Below are 23,260 nucleotides of genomic sequence, written 5' to 3'. Positions count from 1 at the left end.
CTGTCGGAGGATTATACTGTGTGCGGGCACATGAAAAATTAACGAGTGGGTGGAGTCAACACAAAAGTGGGTGGGGTTAAATTTGCATGAATCTGAACAGAATAGAACAGAAAGATCCTTGTTATTTCTATGTAAGACAATAACACTGCGCCTGGCAGAAATTTAGAGTAAAAACATTGTCATCAGAATTTGTGAGTATTGCAGGTTTTATTGTAAACTTTATGATCCTTTTGATCATTTTCATCTGGTACAGTTCATATCCTTTAACACAGAATTTAACAACCATGGCAAAAAAGCTTTGTTAAAAAATCTGAACATTTGCGTCATTGACTCACTAAACAGAACATATACATGCTGGAGAGGTCTGACCTAGAGATGTGACACTATTAGGGTATATTCACATGTGGCAAACTTGTTTAAGACATTTCTGCTAATGTCCTATTCATTTGAATGAGGTTTTCAAAAGTCCATGTTCTTGTTCCAGAAATGACCCCATTCCTGCCGTGTTCTTGAGTCAACGATCAGTCTGGCAGTGGTGTTTCATTATTATCAGTGACTATTGGAATAAACTGGACTAAAATGCAATAGATGATTAGAGATGGGTGAACTGACTCATACCAAGATGGATTCAACCCGAATATTCCAAATTGTTTGTTTTTTTATGAACTACCAACAATCAACTAAAATGACCATCTTGTGATGATAGTGCATGATAAGTGGAAGCCCAGGGGAGGTCAAAAATAAAAAAAAACATTAATACTCAACTTCCCTTGCCTCTTTTGTACCTCCTCACATTGTCTGAGGTTCTTCTGGTGGCCACTGAAGCCTGAGATTAAGCCACCAGCAACCATGGGCATGCTGAGCGTCATAACTTTCACTGTGCCCCGGTGACCCTGGAGGCATGACGTCACCGAGGAGACGTCGATAGAGCGCCAGGTGCTATGAGGAGGCCCAAAAATTATGATGGAGGCTAAGTATGACCTCCCTTAGGCCTCCAACTATTATACTCTGGGGTCTGAGGAGGGAGAGATAAGTAACATTGTTTTTTTTTAATGTTTTTATCCTCCCCTGGGTCTCCAATCATTATACGCTTAGTCTGAAAAACCTAATAGTGTGTGCAGGGTCCACTATGGGGCATAATACTATATGCAGGAATGCGGTTTGTGCGGGGGGGGGGGGGGGGGAGGGGAATGTCGTTCGGGGTCGGGGGGGCATTTCAAATGTTCGCCTTGGGGCCCAGCCATTCCTGTTTAAGCTGCTGGAGTAGTATAAAAATCCCCTTCAGAAATCCTACCTCTGGATACTTCTGTTGCATGTCCTTCATTCCACTTATGCAGCAAATGTAAAAATTTACAAGACATAGTATTGAACTATTGTGCTAATGGAAAGTGCGTGTTGTATACGTTGCAGTACTCATTGCTTACTGAGATTGTCCTGATGTAATGTATGTATTGTATACACTGTAGTGCTCATTTCTTACTGATTCTAGATTTAAATCTGCATCTCTGTTTCCATTCTTTTGGAATTGACTGTAATGGGGGACATTGGGTATCTGTTCTTTTTAACTATAATCGCCGGTGAAAGTCATAACTGTTCCATTGTAGAGTGTGGTGCCTAACCTATCCCTTAACCTCCTACACTGCTTTCAACCTTTTACCCCTGACTGTATGCCAAAAACCCCACTATACAATAACATATGGTCACCGAGGCTTCTTGTTGGATAATTTTGGCCACAGCAGCCATTTTATTTACAAACACGTTAAACATGAACGACCTCGTGAGAGACCCACCATGAGCCAGACCACCCATTGTCATAAGCAGACCAATTTTATGGGGGAAAACTCACCACAATGCTTCTCCCCCCACCGAATATAAACAACTCCAAGGACCCCCGCCCGCCGAGGCCATCGTGACACCAAGATACTCCACGTAGATTCCAGTCTTGTACAACTCGTTCAAGGCCTGCACCTATAAGAAAAGAACAGCAAAAAAACAAGGGAGGGAGGGACCATTTGCACTGATGGCCGGCCACTGAAAGCAGCTCTGACCTAACCACCGGAAGCTTTGCTAAGCTGCACCCCCCGAACTTCTAGCACTCGCCGCGCGGGAGACAGGAGCGACAACACCCGGCTAGGTGAGTATCCTCCCCCCACCCCCCGCTAACCCTACACACTTCCTTCAAGGGACAGTCATGTTTGTCCTCCAGTACAGAGACTCTTTCTCTTCTGTTCCGGACATTGCTTACATGCAGATTTGGAGATTATAGACTCATCTGTGCTGGAGACACCGAATGGAGAATTTGATGCAGCCTGAGAATGTCCTGATGGAACATGTGTATTGTATACATGGCAGCTCTCATTTCTTACTAAGAGTGTCCTGATGGAACATGTGTTGTATATACTACGGTACTCATTGCTTACCTAGAACATCCTTGTATTAAGTGTGTGTTGTGTACATTGCTGAGATTATCCTGATGTAACATTTGTGTTGTATTCATTGCTATACTCATTGCTTACCTAGAATATCCCTATGTAAAGTGTGTGTTGTGTACAGTGTATATCTCATTATTTACTTAGAATTTCGGTATGGAAAGTGGGTGCTGTGTACAATACATCACTCGTCGCTTACTTAGAATGTCCTGAAGGAAAGTGTGTGCTGTATATAGTGCGGCGCTCATTGCTTACTAGTCATGTAATAGTCAGTAAATTCATGTTCTAATAGACCGTAATTGTCATGCTCGTACTGTCACTCAGCTTGTGTCTCATAGCTAACACACTGCAATATAGATGGCTCGCATGAATCAGCCATATCACACCATTCACTCTGCAGTATATGTCATGTGCTGGGAAATTGGGATAAAAATAGTATACAGTTATTAGAGAAGAGTAGAGGAAGAGGATATAGTTAATCACATGGATGCAGATACACATTTCTGTATGCAACAGAGTTATTATGTGCATATAAATGTAGGAGGAGCGACTAGTGCAGCCCGGAGCTGGAAACTTTTCTGTTTGCGATGGATGGGAGCTATCATTTCCTGAGCCTTGGTGCCGCCCCTTGTATCTCTGCAATCTTCAGCCTTGTATATAATTTGTGCAGGGTTCATGTACCTATCATTTATTGAGATCACAAGAAGAAATAGATTTTAAACAGAAACAACCCATCTGTACATTAAGCATTCATGATGAAGGAGATGTGCACTGGGCCCTTCACAAGGGCATTTGCTGGAGAACTCATTGGTACTTTGATATTCGTCTTTTTTGGCCTGGGTTCTGCAATGAAATGGGAGTCAGCACTTCCGACTGTTCTGCAGATTTCCTTCACTTTTGGCCTGGGCATAGGGACCCTTGTGCAAACCTTAGGACACATTAGTGGTGCCCATCTCAATCCAGCGGTGACGGTGGCTTTTCTGGTATCATCGCAGATCTCCCTCTTTCGCGCCGTTTGCTATGTTTGCGCTCAGCTGTTGGGGGCAGCTATCGGAGCTGGCTTACTGTATGAGTTTACGCCTGAAGAAGTTCATGGTAGCTTTGGAGTCAATATGGTAAGTTTCTATTTTATTAGGTAATATCTGGTTGTTAGTCAAATTTAGGTGAATACAACATCCAAAATAACTTGACTACTGCCATTATTATAATATCTTATCTTATTTGTTAGATCATAAGTAATATTGCTCTACTTTAGGGGAATTTTAGTGGTTGTGTGAACAGTACTTGTCAAGTATACTGCTTTACGAACATCTTATGTGTATGGGGGAGGGGGAACCCACCAGGCTTTTGGATTTCATCATGTCCATTTCTTTTGTCTTTCTCGGGTTAAGCCTGTACCAGACATGTTTGGCTTACTCCCTCCTTCCCATTTAGAACATGAGTAGTCTTGGCCAAAGCCAACATAAATGTATAAGAGACTAGATGGAGAATCTGATGAATGAATGAATGTTCATCAAACCACAAATCTAAAGTATTGCCCAACTTTACTTATATAAACTTATAATATGCAAACAATTTGGTCTCAAGGTGGATGTTGGGGAAATAGCTGCTATTACTTGTGCAAATTTGGCTCATCTACAAAGGCTTTTTCACAAATCAGATATAGTCATGGATGTGTATGAATGTAATCTATGTGAAGAACCAATGGCAATGTGATACAATCCACCATGTTGATGTCTGATGTCTTCATCCAACCTTATCTACAATGTAACTATGTTGCCACAGAATACAATTGAGGGCCATATTAGTGTATTTTAAGAAGACTACCATTGACTTTTTTATATAGTAGGTTTATTGGACTACATAACATATATCTTTCAGGCGCGGATCATGGGTCCCTTTTTAAGGTGATAAGTGAAACATAATAGGTGGATGTCCAAACCTGAAAGAACTTGTGTGGTGACTATTTGCTCTGCTGCCATTTTGCCGATGGGTAGTTACTTATTATGGCTCATATTTCTTTTGGCATAGGGAACTTTCATGTCATATGGATTTATAATCTATGCCTAGGTTCCGAGCGGCATCCATTGCTCGTTGGCCAAGATTGCCTTGGAATATACTATGTCATAGAAAAGAAAAAGGTATATAGTACCAATGTATACCAATTTTGGTCTTTTGGCTTCTGTCAGGTTATTGAGGGCTCCTTGTACAAATAATAAGTGGACCTTGTAAAACCCCATAATAGGAAATTTCACCAAAATCCTGGTCCAGTTTATTTTGTCACCCACTTTCCAACTTCGAAGCCTGGTTTACTATAAAATCGAGCTATTTAAATATATATTTCCCTGTATAAAATAATAGCGAATTTTCATATTTAGTAGTAAAACTGTATTGAGAGAGATAAAATCCTACACACTGTTACATGAAGATGACAAATGTATTTTTAGCCTAGTTAATAAACTGAGCCAGCATCGCTCTTCTGATATATGTCTAGTGGTCGGAAATAATGTGATTTGCTTCATAACTTAACTTCTGTGGAAATATTGTTAAACTAAGAAGAAATAATAAAAAGCTTCACTATAAAAGATGGAAAAGAAACATTGCCAGGAGCCAGTCTGATGATATCTCCTGGTTTTCTAAGACAACACAATTAAATCTTACGTTGCTGCAGAGGGTGAAAGACTATTGTTGAGATTTAGAGCACGTCTACATACGCTGGCAAATATCCATGGTGGAGATCGCCACAATTTCCACTACAAATCCACTGCAAAATCTCCATGTTTTACACACGGATTTTATCATACAATGTATTCATTCACCTGTACATGTATTTATATGGCTCTGTGCTATCTGCTGTATAATGTGTGTTCAGTGTTTGTGTTGGTAGCACTTTCCAATGTGTCGGCCAGGGGTAGGCAAAGCTCGGCACTCCAGTTGTTCTAAAACTACATCTCCCAGCATGCATACTTTCTCTGCTGTTCTTGGAACCCCCATGGAAGTGAATGGTGCATGATGAGAGTTGTAGTTTCACAGCAGCTGGAGTGCCGAAGGTTCCCTATCCCTGGTATAGGCTAATGTGGCCATAGGGTTTATTAAACCCTTCATGCAAAATCACATACATGTATGTGGGGTTATAGAGAGGGCTCAGGAGCTCCATACATGGGGGTCTCTAGCTGTATAATACAGCCAGCACCCCCTGCTAAGGGTTGCAATTGGTTGAACATTGGCAGAAGGGTGGCGATAGTTTGCTGTGCCAGTCGGGAGTCGTAGGCAGGGTGTACTAGAAGTCAATGGATTTTGCATACAATACATTAGTTTTGTAGTATACTTCATGGGCTATGAGACCTCCTAGGTTTCAGGGTCCTTAAGGGGTCTGAAAAAAAACCAATTTTTTAAGTTTAAACACAAAAAAATCTAAAAATTCTAATCACCCCTCATTCCTTAGATCATATAAGAAAACTAAATAAACAAATGTAAACATAAATCCTTTAGGTATCCCCAAACTATTCAAATATAAAAACATTCATCCCATACGATGAACGCCGTAGCAAGGAAAAAATCGAATTGGCAAAATGGCTGGTTTTTCAAAAGTTTACATCCTAAAAAATGGAATAAGAGATTGAACCATCAGATCTTCCCCAAAATTGTATCAATAAAAACTATATCTTGCCCCACATAAAAAGACATCTTACCCTAAAAAAGTTACAGTTGCCAGAACATAGAAACACAATTTTTTTCTATTTGCAAAGTTTTACTTTTTTTTTTTTTAAAAAACTATCCAAACATTAAAAATATTATATAACTTTGGTATTGCCGTGATCATACTGAGGCTCAGAATATGAGTAACGTCATTTTTACCACATACTGAATGTCGTAAAAATTAACCCGTACGAAATTGCCACGAATGAGTTTTTTGCCAATTCCACCTCATTCTGAATTTTTTTCCCAGCATCCCAGTATATTTAACAGGATTTTAAATGGTGCAAAAGTCTTCCCTGCTACCCCAGTAGTTACACCACTGTATGTTGGTATACTTTTGATTTAGCTTTATTCAAAGGGGCAGACCGTGATTTTTTCAGCACAAAGAATTCTGCTAAAAATTGTATACAGCACAGTGTATTTGTATAGGCAGATGGTTGTAGACAACTGGACCTAAGGCAACTTAAAAGTCATAGAGCAATATTCTCCTGTTCTGGTTTTGGTGCATTTTTCAGTATTTCATTAATAAGAAATTTTTTAGGAAATTGTCATTTTCGATTATAGAAAGTCTTATCTGTTGACCATTTTGGTGACTTTCATATTGCTTTTTTCCTGCATGACACAAGGTCTCCAATGAAAGCCGTTCTAGATATATTTCTCATGAGTGCTTTGTTAAAGTGGTTTGATGGGATTTAGAGGTTGGTAATTTGTCCTTAAATGCTTATGTTATTTCAGACACTTATTCACTAGCTACAGGCTAAGGGATAAACGTCACTTTCCTAGGGTCTCATTGCTGGGTCCCTCAATGATCAGCAGAATGGAGACCACAAGTTCCCCTGTATTCTCTTTGAAGCACCGGTGCACTTGTGTAACCGATGCTCCATTCCCTATTATGGGGCTGTCAGGACTATATTACCTGGCAGCCCCATAGAAATTAGTGGATCTCTGGTCATGTACATGCACTGGCCCTTCATTCACTCAGAGTCTTTCGGGCCCCCATATGAGTCGAATGACTTTTAAAACTGCCAATATAGTAATGAATTTAGATGGTTCTACAGCAAACTTGTTGTCTCCTGTGTGTCTAACTTATACATCCCCATTAATCCCTAAAACATAGGAGCGGAAATGCTTATTGGCGCGCTGTGCCCCTTTATTTCTGACCAATGCTGAACAAGTGGCAGAACCAATCAAAAATTAAATGGAACAGGATTTAGCTGAGCGCTTCTGTCCCTTCATTTTAGCGATTGGGACAGAAGCTAAAAATTAAAACTTCTGACATATCAATATGACATATATCTAAAATAATAGGTGCCCTTTAAAGGAACACTCCAGGCAAAACCGAGAAGGAGGTAACATAGGGATTCTCTCTTTCTTGTTCGTGATATCCCTCTATCAGTCCTGTCTTAGGCATAGCACGGTGTACAGGTCTCCGTAAAATTCCTTTACCAGTTCTGATAGTGGTTTTATGGATTATACTGTAACATATGGGCAAATAGAAACACTCCCTGGGTTTTGTCAGCTTATTCTCATTGGCCATCTCAGTTTTAATACTTGTAATAATATATATAATATAATAATTGGGATAAAACACAGGCCGACATGATGGATCACAGCACCATGCCTGAAGTTATGCTAGAGAGACTTTAATGGCTGAGTCTTCTGCCCCTGTTCAGATTTAATTGAGAATTTTTTTTTTATCACGTCTTAATTTTAGAGTAATTTTCCAGGTTTGCATCATAACCATATATCATATGGAGGATATTAATTATAGATCCTAATGAGCTGATGTGTAGTTTTCAATTATATCTTTGGCTTAGTTTATTGCACTAGTTCCCATTGATGATCACCTACGTAATAACCGGTAGGAGTTTAGAGAGCAATTACCCTTGGGATGATATTATCACATCTATATTAAACCATAGACGTCCATTGTCTCATCCTTAAAAATGACTACATTTAGATGAGATGTGTTCCTGCCAAATATTGGTTATACTCCCCATGAAGGTAGAGATAAACCTGGTTAAACAAAGTTAAAGGAGACCAAACAAGATTTTATCGCTTGCTTGCATGGGTGGAAGTGGTCAAAATTTACAGGCCTCTTACTATCCTTAAGTGGCCTCCACACAGCATAATGTCCCATAGCAGCCCCTACATATGGTATAATGTCACATAGTAGCCCCTCCACCCAGTATAGTGTGATATAGTGGCTCCTCCACACAATATTATGTCCCATCGTGGTCCCTACGGTGTTCATTGCAAGAATTTTGGCCAAAATTTTTGAGGTGCACCACCCTCAATATATTATTATACTCTGAAGATTTTTCAGACCTCAGAGTATAATGATCCGAGGCCCAGGGTAGGTGACCAAAGAAAAAAACAGTGATACTCGCTTCTCTTGAGCTCCAGCGTGACTACCTATTGCTTCCTGCCCTCTTCAATGATGTCACAGACGTGGGTTATGCCAGTATCATTATGCACCATGACACCGGCCTGACCCACGTGACGACTGTGACGGCACTACAGAGGCCTGAAGAGAGTATGGAATCGCACTGGAGCCCAGGAGAAGTACATAACACTGGTTTTTATGGTCAGTCTCCTCCCCTGGGCATCTAATCATTATATTTGGGGGTCTAAAGAGACCCCAGAATATAATAATAGCAATATTTATTGATGTTTGCCCCAACAAATAAAATTGCTGCGGGCCAACAGCTTTACTTACTGATACCTACTCCTGCTCACGGCTGCCTCCACTTCCACTTCTGCCCTCCATGCCGCCCTGTGCATCCCATACTTCCTATATCATGTTGCTGGGATGCACAGGGCGCCATGGAGGACAGAAGAGGAAGCAGAAGCGGCCTTGAGCCGGAACAGGGATGGATAAGATTACTCCAGCAGCTTAGCCTATTAAAAAAAAAAGGTCAGAAGGTCACAGGCCACTACAGCTGCTATGGCTGCTATGGCAGTACTTATGCCACTGGGGCCTTAGGTCTATCATTTGGTATAGTATTACTTTTGTTAGTTAGCCAAACATGGGCAGAGAGGGATGGAGAGCGGGGCTGGCCAGGGCAGCGACACCTCGGCTTATAATGTTTATTGCAACTTGAGACAGAAAAATATAGGAAACCCATGTAAGTTCATTCTGGTGCACGGGTATACGCCTGATTTACTTCTGATATACACCTTGATAATACAGGCGCGCATCACATAGAAGACATAGTTTTTATAAATTCCTTCCAATTTGAGTTTTAAGAAAAGTAAAAGGAGTGTAAGTCAATTCTAAGACATTCCTGTTGGCTTCTAAACAGCCTTTGGATGATAGCATGGAAGTCATGCCTGATATAATTCTGTCATTCCTTAAAAAACTGAAGCTCCAATTATATAGATTTACAGGACAGGTTAATGATACGCAGTAAATCCATTTGTCATGCCATGTAGGCCAGCTTGCTTAATATATATACGTCCACACCCACGCAATACTTCCCTTGTTTACCAATTGCTTTAAGCCTTCCTTGGCTCGTTCTTCATATGTATCAATGTTAATGATGTCTATTATCCTATACTTTATATTCTATGTCATTTATTCCCTATTTTATTTCTCCATCCAGTTTTAGGGGCTTCCCTGCAGTTATGTGAATTGTAGAAGTATTGTGCTCCATATATGTCTTTCCAAGGACGCTTTTAGTGGCGGTCGTGTTTTAACGTTCCAGTTTCTCGGCAGATTGTTTTCCCCGCAGTTGACAGATTGTTTTAGTTGCTGCTTACCTGCCTATTCTTCAGGATTTGGGGGGCTAACCAAAGCTATGTTCACTCTTCACTTTGTTGTTTTAACCTTTTTTTGTAGAAAATGACAATGAAAAATATCATATTATATAAGATTAATTTATAAGTAAGGTATTCAGACACCAAGGAATCACTTGTAAAAATAGGCACATGCAAAAAGTCAGAGCACTAGACTTTTTGGCTCAGTTTCACTTGTAGTATTTGCATGTGTATGTAATGTTCTTAATCTATATCTAGGCAGGAGAAGAAAAGGAAAGAATGAAAAAAGACAAAGTTAAAATAATATTACAAGATATTACACTGCTTATGTACCTGTTGTGGGAACTCTTGGGATGATAATAACCTGTGATCACAGCAGTCTTAGGGTGCATTCAGACTACGTAACGCCGGGCGTGTATGAGAGCCGTACACGCCGGCATTACGGCAGACTGCCAAACACTTCCCATTCACTTCAATGGGAGCGCTCGTAAACGCCGCTGTTACGAGCGCTCCCATTGCAGTGAATGGGAAGTGTTCGGCAGTCTGCCGTAATGCCGGCGTGTACGGCTCTCATACACGCCCGGCGTTACGTAGTCTGAATGCACCCTTAGGGTTGGTTCACACTAGCGCTTGTAGCGCTCATCCGCAAGAAGTCCGCATGGAGACCCCCCCCCCCCCGAACGGAATACCAACGCTAATGCAAGCGCTGTGCAGTTAAGCACACAGAGCCCATAGACTATAATGGGCTCCGTGTGCTTGCCGCGCACTGCCCACACAATTCATTCGTGCGGGCAGTGCGTGGCAAGCACACAGAGCCCATTATAGTTTATGGGCTCCATGTGCTTTGCAAGCACATAGCTTGCAATTGTGATTGCATTCCATCCGGTGGGGTCTCCATGCAGACTCCTTGTAGACAGAATACAAGCGCTAATGTGAACCAACCCTTAGCCTCATGTAAAGCAGTATAAGGCCGCAGCATTATACCTATATACAAAACACCAGCGATTCCACAGGTATAACATGCGGGTGTTTTTTTAAATCACAGCGTTTCCACTGCAGATACTTTTCTGCAATGTGTGGATGGGATTAGCCAGAATCCTATCTACTTTGCAGGTATTGTAAAACGCTGCAGTATTTTCACGTCCGCTTTGTACCTCGGTCCTGTGAATGTAGCCTTAGGCTGAGGCCCAAAATTCTGAAACGCAGCTTTTTTTTGTTGCAGAGTTTGTTGCGATTTTTTGAGTCAAAAATTTCTACAAATGTAAAGGGAAACATATGAAGCTCTAAGGCTTCAGAAACGCTGTGCTGAAGCACTTTAGGGACAACCGCGGCGGTAACGCATTGCGGTTCTTCCCGCAGCCCTTTGAACAGAAATTTCACAGAGTTTTCCTCCGCGGATTTTCCACCATTATATCTACGGGAAAGTTGCCGACGTTTCCGTAGATATAACTAACATGCTACAGTTTTCAGAACCGCGCCGGTTTTGGAAATCACAGCATGTTCGCGCTGCGGATTTTAACGCAAAGTGGGCATGGGATTTGCATGAATCGAATCCACTTTGCAGTTACTGTAAAATGCTGTGATTCTTACCGCAGCGTTTCTGAATCGCAGCCTTTGGGCCCCAGGTTATACTTCTCCCTTATGTTCAATCCACTCCAGGCTTTGCCTAAAAAAATGCAACCAAATTTGCAACAAAAAAAGCTGTGTTTCCGCAAGGTGAGGCTTTAGCCTTACTCTCCTATGTGAATACAACCACAGCAGTGGGCTAAGAAGGGCAGACTCAATGTTAAAACCAGTGGATCCGTTTGTGTCCAACACAAAATAGTTAGAAACAGAAAACCTTCCCTTCACATCTGTTTTCATTTTTAAGATTTTTTTGGTTCTGCATCCAATAAATGGATCCACTAAACAGATGCTAAAATGTGATGTGAAAGGCCCCTCAGACGGAGGGGCCATTCACTCATTGAAGCCATACAAATTGTGCTACATTTATTTATGGGAAACAGATGAATAACAACACAAACACAATCCCTGGCCTCTTGGAAACCTGAGGGTCACTTATTGTACTTGAGGTACAAGCTGCATGCTGTCTTAAGAACAATAGCCTTGCTTACACTCTGCACTTACAATGCCAGCACACCGCAGACAGACATCTTTGTAATTATGTCTATTACTAATGGGGAATATAATGATATAATGTGCTGGCCTCTAAGGTGTGTCTTATAGTTTATCATTGACAGCGTTCCAATCTGTGCTCCCTGGAGGTTCATCATTGTGCACAATAAATCCTTGGTAAATCCCTTATAAATTTCAGTTCTCATTGTTATAAACTGATTTTGTAAAGCATCAATGTGGCTGTAATTTACACATTGTATTAATTTATAGACCTAATCTAACACCTTGGCAGTTATTATTAAGCAGCTTGTCTGATTTTTTCCTCTAGAATGGACACTTCTTTCTTATCCCAAATAGCCTCTTGATGTTTTACTGCAGTTTTGACTTCTACTCCCATTGCATGACTAAAGATTCTTGTGTCGTATCTCTGATCCCAAAGTAAATGAATGAAGTTTCATTGTGAAGCTGAGGGAGCTACAACTTCTAGTCTCAACAAAATCCAACCATGCCTAGTCTTTCTGTGAGTAAAAGTTGCAGAACTCTCAGGGTTACAGTGAACTCCATTCACTGACATTTGTGACCGAGTCGCAGGTCAACCATGGCATCTTTGGTTGTGCAAGAGGAGTCATAGCCAAAGTTTATAGCCCTACCCTAAATCACATGAAGTCTCCACTTTCCAGTGGCTCACTTATCATGATATGGTGCACTGTAGGAAACTGCATATTCTGTTCCAATAATGTAGCAGACCTGTTCACCTGCTATGCATTCCATAAAAAAGACAAAATTGTGAAGTTTCATACAATTGCTGAGGAGGTCGTACATATGACAGTTGCCCCCCCCCCCCCTAGTAGTGATGCAAAGGACACTGTCTATGTGCAGAACACCCTACATCCTCTCGTGGCAGGGCTACCAACTGGTATTTCCCAGTAGTATAATGCTCACCCACACACAAGGGCTTCTCAGGAATCTCTCCACCAGATTGCAACACTTTCTTGGTCTGCCCAGTATCCAGACTTATCGTCATTGCGGTATTTATTTGACCAGCTGGGACCCAGATTTGGAAGCCTAAGAGTGTCCAGGATTTACAGGTTCAGCTGTAGCATCTGTGGGCAAATGTTCTGCAGGATACCATATAGAACCTGTATACTTCCATACTCAATCATATCTCAGCTTATATCCAGGCTAGAAGCAGTCCAACTGGGTACTAGTGCCTAGAGCCTCCTTTCAATTGTACTGTTTTCCCCAATAAATGTTTCCTTGCATTATAACTAATATTGTAATTATATATATATTACATTCACATACAGAATGTTTCATTCCATTCCAACATCTCTTTCTTGATTATGGCTACATCTGTATATTTGTATCATAGGATCTACTATTGACAATAGGTGATGGTTAGAGATGAGCAAGTAGTACTCGATCGAGTAGGTATTCGATCGAATACTACGGTATTCGAAATACTCGTACTCGATCGAGTACCACTCGCTGTTCAAATGTAAAAGTTCGATGCAGAACCAGCATTGATTGGCCGAATGCTATACCGTCGGCCAGTCAATGCTGGTTCTTCTCCTACCTTTAGAAGTCTTCTCCGTGCAGCTTCCCCGCGGCATCTTCCGGCTCTTCTGGCTCTTCATTCACTCTGCCAGGCATCGGGCCTGGGCAGAGCCGACTGCGCATGTCCGCTTGTAGTGCGGACATGCGCATGTCAGGAGAAGACTGCTCGGAGGATCCAGCCCGACCCTCACTCGTGGACTTGATAAGTATAATTTGATCGAACGTTGCCTACCCCTGAAACGAGCATTTTCCCCCCATAGACTATAATAGGGTTTGATATTCGATTCGAGTAGTCGAATATTGAGGGGATACTCAAAACGAATATCGAACCTCGGACATTTTACTGTTCGCTCATCTCTAGTGATGGTTACAGCTTGCTTCTTATATATCGTCCTCTGTACAGAGTACAAAGCATGCCCACAACTCTTTCTCCATAGATGTCAATAAGCCATTTGTAGTCTGCATGTCCCTATGGCCCATATTCCTGCTATAAAGTATATCTCTAAATGTTAACAGCAGCTCAGGCAAAATATATTTCTTTATAAGTTTTGATAGAAAATAGGATAAACTAAAATTACTTTTCAGTAAATAAAAACAGTTTAGAACAAAACAATATGCACTTGATGATACATGCACTTGAAGACTTTCAGCAGCATCATAGAGCTTTTGATTAATTATTATAATTACTATTATTAACTCCTTAAAGGATAATGAAATGGCTCTGCTGCTCTGTATAAGTCTACACAGCAAAGGTGAGAAGAGAGCATAAAACAGATATGTGCTGTAGTAGATAAACTGTAATATGTTTATATGGAAAAAGCATAAAAACTTATTAATATATTTGTTTGAAAAGGTCACTTTCTACAGTTTTCATTATTTCTGTCACAGAATATTTTATTCACTTTCAACAGTTTTGTTCATGTTGACACTACTTGGACATTATATTCATTTATAGTAATAATAGATTTGTTTGTCACTTATATAAAACAATGGATAATTTAAAGAAATCCATTTAATAAAAATATTAAATTTTGTCTGTCCGTAGGGGATATGGTAAGTAATTGATCATATGTGACTTCATAGATTGTAAGCTCTTGCGAGCAGGACCCTCACTCCTGTTAATTTCTTTGTCACATTGTAATATCTAGTATTGTCTGTTCGTGTGTCCTCTGATTTGTAAAGTGCAATGGAATATGTTGGTGCTATATAAATAAGGTTTTTTATTATTATTACTATTACTAAGTTTTTCATGTCTGTTTTTTCAGCCCAGTAATAATGCGACAGAAGGACAGGCTGTGACTGTAGAGATCATCCTGACCCTCCAACTAGTGCTCTGCATTTATGCCTCTACTGATGACAGACGGGATGACACTGTAGGGTCTCCATCACTTTCTATTGGTCTCTCGGTCGTGCTGGGTCATTTAGTCGGGGTAAGTGCTGGTGTTATATACTTTAAGTGTGGTTACCATTGTAAATTATATTATGCCCTTACCACAACAAATAGCCATATATCACAGCAGATGTACACTAGCAGCTCATATACTGTAAAGTTCTGAAACTTATAGCACAGTTATAAGACCCAGAAGACACATAGAAGATTTATTACACTCTACTAATGCTAGTATAAAACAGAGAAAAATGGCACTGCTGGGATGAAAATTTCACTGGAAACCATTCACAGGCTAAAAGTCTGCTTCTAAACATTGTCCTTTCCCTATGCTTGTGTAGATAGGATTTCAATATACAGTATACAGTAGGATATACAGGATGGGAATGTATGATTTAAGGGGACAAATAAAACCCAAATGAATGTGGAAAAGCATACATTATAAGTCTTGATAACCTTTGCTACATATAAATTGTGGAAATAGCCAAATTAATCCAATAGCCAGATCGCCTCCAAATAGTCCATGCATGGCACAAGCCCAGCAGGCACGTAAGCCTAATATACTGTGTGGGGGCACTGTGGGGAGCCGAATATGCTGTGTGGGGGCACTGTAGGGAGCTGAATATACTGTGTGGGGGCATTGTGGGGAGCCTAATATACTGTGTGGGGGCACTGTAGGGAGCCAAATATACTGTGTGGGGGCACTGTAGGGAGCCTAATATACTGTGTGGGGGCACTGTAGGGAGCCTAATATACTGTGTGGGGGCACTGTAGGGATCCGAATATACTGTGTGGGGGCACTGTAGGGAGCCAAATACACTGTGTGGGGGCACTGTAGGGAGCCGAATATACTGTGTGGGGGCACTGTGGGGAGCCGAATATACTGTGTGGGACCTCTGGGTAGAAAATTAAACTATGTGGAGACACTGTGGAGCATTATACTAGAAGGGCACTGCGGGAAGCCTATTATACTGTGGGTGGCTACCAGGGAGCATATTATACTGTGTGGGGGCCACTGTAGAGCATTATACTGTTTGGGGCTTTGAGGAGTATATTAAATTGTGTAATGCTTCTGGGGAGCAAATTACACTGTGTGAGGCCACTGGGGGAGGGGGACCTCATGGTGCTATATGTATGATGCTTGCATCCAGGGCCATGGCTATATTATTCCCCATATAGTACTGTACATGAAACAGCTTTGGAGCTATTGGGGAGTGCACAGTACTACAGGGGAGGACAATGGTGGGTAAATACTCAGTAACGCCAGATAATCTGCACATATGCAAGATTTTATTGAAGAAGCTGTGGTATAGGTTATTAGCTGAAGCTATTGGCTGGGCCCACCAGAGGAACTATTTCAGTCTGACACTGATTTCATAGTCTCGTCCTTTTGTGCAGGCAATTCCCAAGAAACTCCCTAGAATTGTGCAATACATTGCGCTATTCTAATCTCGATTGTGTAAGATAATATACAATGTCCTAATAGCTCCGAATGTGATCTCAGTGACATGAGGATTGGTAAATCCTGCACGTTCCTGGAGACCTCAGGCATGTGATTAAACATTCATTAATAGTGCGTACTTAATAATTCCCACATGTCAGAGATGACTATATAAACTATTCTGTTCATGATACATCACACAGTGTGAGATCCAAGCAGATGGAATCCTAGAAGAAAGATGAGAATTTACACGTCAGATCTACTTTGAAGTTGCCATTAACTTTTACAGCCCATCGTAATTTTACATTGCTATGCTCAGTATATCTTGCTATTGATGTTCTAATTCTAATAAATGCTACAATATATTTATTTGATGAACGGGAAACTTAAAAATGTCAATGTGCAGCCAAGCGCTAGTAATATTTATGGGATGCTGCTGATCTTGTTTGTTTCCATGCTTCCAAAAAGGATTGGAAAGTGATGACCCTACAGAATAACTTCTTTTAGAGGAGACCTTTGACATGTTGTAGGGACATCTCAGCAGTTCTGATGATGATGGTCTGGCTGTTGAGACCTTTTTCAGTCACTGAAGGGACATACGTGCTCAGTATTGAGTACTCTCTGACTTTAAACAGATCTCACTGCCGGTTGCAATCGGCTGCCCATGATTTAAAAGCACGGACTGCACACGGAGAAAACGGGGATGTCGCCATGTTCCATCCGTGCCTAGCCATGCTTCATTAAATGAACAGGAACCACGGAAGCAATCCTATCTGATATGGCCCGCACTGTTGACCCGCAAGTGGGACCTTGAAAATCATGGTCATGTGTACTGGCCCGTAGAAAAGAATGGGTCGATGTGCTATCTGCGAAATACATGGATAGCACACTGACCCCTTACCACGGTTGTCTGCAAGGGCCTTAGAGTTAGAGGCATATGGGCTCTAGGAAGTCTATAGGGAAGAGTTATTAAGACTGGCATTTCCTACCCTGCACTATAGTGAGGTGCAACTAATATTTAAGAGACATAAACAGCATTTCGTGTGGCATAATCTCAACTTTATTCCAGCTAGGAACTGGCCAACGTTATAGCTAGAAATGATACCAGTCTCTGTTGTATATTTTAGAAACCCCCTCAACTAAACTCAACTAAACCTCAACTAAAAATTCAATTTTTCCTGAACGTGGGGCTCAAATGCAGTAAAAATTGTGACACACAAAAATCTGAGACTTTTTTCTTATATTTTATGCCAGAAACTGGTGAATAATGTGTGATAAATCCCCCTATAAGTCAGAGCTCAACTAATCCTGCCAATGAAAGCCATGGGGGCACAGCAGTCATTGGCCCCAACCAACTCATTATAAAAAGTCGAAAGTTAGGTACTGGCAGAATTCCCAGGGTTTAACCCCCTTCAATATAAAGTACCCATGAAATAGATTTTATGTAAGAAACTCCCATTCACACACTGCTGAAAAAAAATGCATTACCAAAGCCTTACAATGCAGGTTTTGAAACTGAGGTCAATTTCTTGCTGCAGCGGCATCTGCATAATAAGCATTTACCCGCAGAAACCCATGGATCCCATAGACTATAAAGGGACTTCCATTATTAAAGCGGAATGGGGGAGGGAAACCCCCAGCGGAGACCGAGCGCAAATGTGAACCTAGTATAGATTAGTATGAATCTAATCAAAGTGTAATGACTGGATTACCACCAAAACTATTACAGATTATCACATCAATATCATTTTCTCTAGTTGGTGTAAAATCCCAAATATAATTGCCCTTTTGTCCTCCTGTTTAGATTTATTTCACCGGCTGCTCAATGAATCCAGCTCGATCATTTGGACCGGCTCTCATATCTGGAAATTTTCACACACATTGGGTAAGACAAATGAAAAGCTCTCTACTATATGGACCTTGTTAAGTCACCATTTATGATCCTGGGGATGAAGGGATCAAGAAGAAGATGTAAAGCATATGACATGTTATTCCTTGCACTTGTCTAATCCCTAAATCATCACACAATTATAGTGTTAGATTATCGTACAGTATTATATTAACATGGCATCACCTGGTTCAATGGTTGATATTGATGGCCTACCATTAGGATAGGTCATCACCAATATCAGACAAGTGGGGGTCTGGCACCACCATAAATATTGCTGTTAGGAGCAATTCCACACTATTGCAGCTTAGTTCCATACACTTTGCAGTGATCTGTGGGGGTATTGGGTGTTCAACCTCTCTGATCTGACATTGATGACTTATCTTAGGGATAGTCCATCAACAGCAACTCTTTGACCACCCCATTACTTATAAACTTACAGTCCTATGAAAAAGTTTGGGCACCCCTATTAATCTTAATCATTTTTAGTTCTAAATATTTTGGTGTTTATAACAGCCATTTCAGTTTGATATATCTAATAACTGATGGACACAGTAATATTTCAGGATTGAAATGAGGTTTATTGTACTAACAGAAAATGTGCAATATGCATTAAACCAAAATTTGACCGGTGCAAAAGTATGGGCACCTCAACAGAAAAGTGACATTAATATTTAGTAGATCCTCCTTTTGCAAAGATAACAGCCTCTAGTCGCTTCCTGTAGCTTTTAATCAGTTCCTGGATCCTGGATAAAGGTATTTTGGACAAACAATTCAAGTTCAGTTAAGTTAGATGGTCGCCGAGCATGGACAGCCCGCTTCAAATCATCCCACAGATGTTCAATGATATTCAGGTCTGGGGACTGGGATGGCCATTCCAGAACATTGTAATTGTTCCTCTGCATGAATGCCTGAGGATTTGGAGCGGTGTTTTGGATCATTGTCTTGCTGAAATATCCATCCCCGGCATAACTTCAACTTCGTCACTGATTCTTGAACATTATTCTCAAGAATCTGCTGATACTGAGTGGAATCCATGCGACTCTCAACTTTAACAAGATTCCCGATGCCGGCATTGGCCACACAGCCCCAAAGCATGATGGAACCTCCACCAAATTTTACAGTAGGTAGCATGTGTTTTTCTTGGAATGCTGTTTCTTTTTGGACGCCATGCATAACGCCTTTTTTTATAACCAAACAACTCAATTTTTGTTTCCAAAATGAAGCTGCCTTGTCCAAATGTGCTTTTTCATACCTCAGGCAACTCTATTTGTGGCGTACGTGCAGAAACGGCTTCTTTCTCATCACTCTCCCATACAGCTTCTATTTGTGCAAAGTGCGCTGTATAGTTGACCGATGCACAGTGACACCATCTGCAGCAAGATGATGCTGCAGCTCTTTGGAGGTGGTCTGTGGATTGTCCTTGACTGTTCTCACCATTCTTCTTCTCTGCCTTTCTGATATTTTTCTTGGCCTGCCACTTCTGGGCTTAACAAGAACTGTCCCTGTGGTCTTCCATTTCCTTACTATGTTCCTCACAGTGGAAACTGACAGGTTAAATCTCTGAGACAACTTTTTGTATCCTTCCCCTGAACAACTATGTTGAACAATCTTTGTTTTCAGATCATTTGAGAGTTGTTTTGAGTAGCCCATGATGCCACCCTTCAGAGGAGATTCAAATAGGAGATCAACTTGCAATTGGCCACCTTAAATACCTTTTCTTATGATTGGATACATCTGGCTATGAAGTTCAAAGCTCACTGAGGTTACAAAACCAATTTTGTGCTTCAGTAAGTCAGTAAAAAGTAGTTAGGGGAATTCAAATCAATAAAATGATAAGAGTGCCCATACTTTTGCACCGGTCAAATTTTGGTTTAATGCATATTGCACATTTTCTGTTAGTACAATAAACCTCATTTCAATCCTGAAATATTACTGTGTCCATCAGTTATTAGATATATCAAACTGAAATGGCTGTTGCAAACACCAAAATATTTAGAACAAAAAATGATTAAGATTAATAGGGGTGCCCAAACTTTTTCATAGGACTGTATACTGGGGCCCCCAGGAAGGGTCACGAGGAAGACTGAAGATGATTCTAGATGTTGCTAGAAGTCCACTACAATGTCCAGATTTATTTTGTAAGAGCAAATAAATATTTTAAAGCCATTTATGGATTGAAATGTTAAGCGCTGTCCAACCAGGGGTTTCTGTTCTAAACCCTGGGGAAACTGGACAGGGGACGGCTTGCTGGTGGTCAGCTTTAAACCCATTCACTTGAATGGATTTTTAAAGGTGACCACTGGTGTCCGTATGCTACCTCTCCGCCTTAAAACTACATTTTTTGCACAGATATAAAGTCCTGTAAGGTTCATGTTACATCCATATGTACATATTTGTAATCCTATTTCTTACTGAGTTAGAACATTTGGTGAAATCTTATTAACTTACTCTTTATCTCTGCAGATCTTCTGGATTGGACCTATGGTCGGGGCTATCCTAGCTTCCTTGATCTATAATTATATATTATGCCCCCAGGAGCAAAGCTTCTCTGAGAAGTTGGCTGTGCTCCTAGGAAGAATGCCAACTTTGCGTGAAGAAGAAGAAGATTGGGAAGAAAGACAAGAGCAGCCCAGGAGAAAGTCAATGGAACTTCAGACATTGTAACGTTAACTGCATCACAGGATGATGGAAAGATGGACAGTGTTGCCATTCTAACTTGTCATATCATACAAGAAAGTATGAGTAAGATATAGGATAGGTTAGAAAATCTTGAAGAATGAAGGACATACATTATTTCACATAAAACACTTGTATCACATATCTGCACAATTTGTGAAGATTGGATGCCTTGCCTCATTGGCACTGTGCTTGAGGTGCGAAGAAGGCTATTCCCACCTTCTTATATAATATTTTTTTTTTATTGCTGCAGTGCTTCTAAGATGGCCAATAAAGGAACTTTGAAAATAGCTTCATAGAAAATTCTTACTGAAAAAACACGGTGGCCTGATACTGCAGTCACGCTCCGTTCCATTTAACTTTAAGAAGTAAAAATGTCGCTTCACTTTATTACTTTTTATGCACTGGAGCAATAAAAGAAACTGATTGTAAGGGTGGAAATATCCTTTAATACTAAATATCCCTGATAATTTCCTATTATGTGGGGTTGTTTCAAATTGTTGGGTGTATATGAGTAGAACTTGTCACATACTACGTGACAATAACGATCCTGTTCCTGTTCTGGTCCTCTAGCCGCCATGTTATCAATAGGAACACTGTCCACATGACATCGAGGGACAATAGAGCAAGTAGTTTTGCTAAATCAATTGCTTTAGCAATGCTGCTTTGTTTACCTGTTATGGAAATTATCCTTTCCTGTTGTTTACACATCGTTTCCTTGGTCCCAAATCTGTATCTCTCCTTATCTAGCACTATAGGATAGATGATGTGACTCACTGCTCTTTGGTGGGGAGGGGGGCTGAGTTTTCTGTATTACTTTCAGAACTGTTAGCTCCTGCTCTTCTGTCAGACAGTCAGGTCAGCTAATTTTACTTTGCTGATCAAGAGTTGGACAGAATGAGTTATTTCTCTATGTTAACACATACTGTAGATAGTATTGAGTTTACTGCAAGTACATTGTCTGTCCTGGTAGGATGTATTTTTTTCCTTCCAAATCTATGTAATGTAATATACATTTACTATGCATATGAGTTTATCTGTATTATTAAATATTTCTAGTAATAATAATAAATAATCTCTCACAGTAAAGGCAATGTCTATATCTACTGAGGTCCTCATAGTGCTGTCCTGTTCATCAGACAGTCAAAAGCCACCAACCAGGTTGTTGAACTGCACAGGAAATGAGAAGACGAGCGAGCAGGCAAAGCTGCTGAGAGAGAAGATGAAAAACCCTCTTTTATTTTGTAAATTTGTCTCAAATATTATAATGTAGTCTGAATTGCCACTTTGTTCATCGTTCGTACTTCACTGGACTCTCTCAGGTGCAAGATCAGTGTTCATATTTGATTTAGAGTAGAATAGTTTATTGATCAAGACAAGATGGTGGTTTTATTTATCCATTTTCTTTAGGATACGACACCAATATCAGATTTGTGGGGGTTTGATACTGCTGCAGTTTCATCAATGCTTCCAAAGCTTCCAAAGCAAAGTGCTGTAACTTGTATAGTAAGTGTGCTAGGTATTGCAGCTAAACCCCATTCATTTAAAGGGATTGTGCAGGACTTGAAAATATGGCTGCTTAACTTCTTCTCAGGAAGTAACATCATTTGCGGTAGTCAAATGACAATGTCACATCTCCAACCCATGAAAATGAATGGCATAGAGCTGTAGCATGACCATGTGACCAACGGGCAAGATGTCACTTCCTGAATAGAAGAAATCAGTTGAATTTTTAAGTCCTTCATAACCCCTTTAAATGGAACTGAACTGCTGCACATTCTTGTGACCAATAGACGTGACGTCACTCACATGAGAGGATAAAGTGGCAATTACTCAAGCTCCTTGGCCTCTTCAAAGCAGCAGACCTTGAAGACTTACCGACTCAGGAAGACCTACAAAATCCACTAACGCTACTGACACCACACCATCATCTGAGCAGCCTCTCCCCTCACCTACTGTCTTTCTCTCTTCATTCAAAGATTGTAAGCCATTGTGGACAGGGCCCTCAACCCAACTGTGCCAACAGGTCACTGTTTATACTTGTTTTGTATATTTTTTGCACTGTATGTAAATAATATAATAATGTATAGTACTATGTAATTAATATAATAATGTACAGCACTATGGAATTATCATAATAATGTACAGCACCATGGAATTAATATGATAATGTACAGCACCATGGAATTATTATAATAATGTACAGCACCATGGAATTAATATAATAATGTACAGCACCATGGAATTAATATGATAATGTACAGCACCATGGAATTATTATAATAATGTACAGCACCATGGAATTA

General features: G+C 40.5%; 1 protein-coding gene across 1 annotated transcript; it reads left to right on the top strand.

Moving 5' to 3' along the window:
* The first annotated feature begins 3,181 nt into the window (after positions 1 to 3,181).
* On the top strand, positions 3,182 to 20,942 carry LOC142193879 (aquaporin-5-like). Its single transcript, XM_075262892.1, has 4 exons — positions 3,182 to 3,544; positions 14,825 to 14,989; positions 18,192 to 18,272; positions 20,742 to 20,942. The coding sequence occupies exons 1-4, from the start codon at positions 3,182 to 3,184 to the stop codon at positions 20,940 to 20,942; spliced, it is 810 nt and encodes a 269-aa protein (XP_075118993.1).
* Positions 20,943 to 23,260: the final 2,318 nt, after the last annotated feature.

This window comes from Leptodactylus fuscus, chromosome 2, assembly GCF_031893055.1.
Source record: "Leptodactylus fuscus isolate aLepFus1 chromosome 2, aLepFus1.hap2, whole genome shotgun sequence".
Classification (NCBI taxonomy): domain Eukaryota; kingdom Metazoa; phylum Chordata; class Amphibia; order Anura; family Leptodactylidae; genus Leptodactylus; species Leptodactylus fuscus.
This window is presented reverse-complemented; position numbering and strand designations above follow the sequence as displayed.

Coding starts and splice junctions, on each gene's coding strand:
- LOC142193879 (XM_075262892.1), top strand. CDS start 3,182: ATGATGAAGGAGATGTGCACTGGGCCCTTCACAAGGGCATTTGCTGGA. Junction 3,545..14,824: donor GTAGCTTTGGAGTCAATATG/GTAAGTTTCTAT, acceptor CTGTTTTTTCAG/CCCAGTAATAATGCGACAGA. Junction 14,990..18,191: donor TGCTGGGTCATTTAGTCGGG/GTAAGTGCTGGT, acceptor CCTCCTGTTTAG/ATTTATTTCACCGGCTGCTC.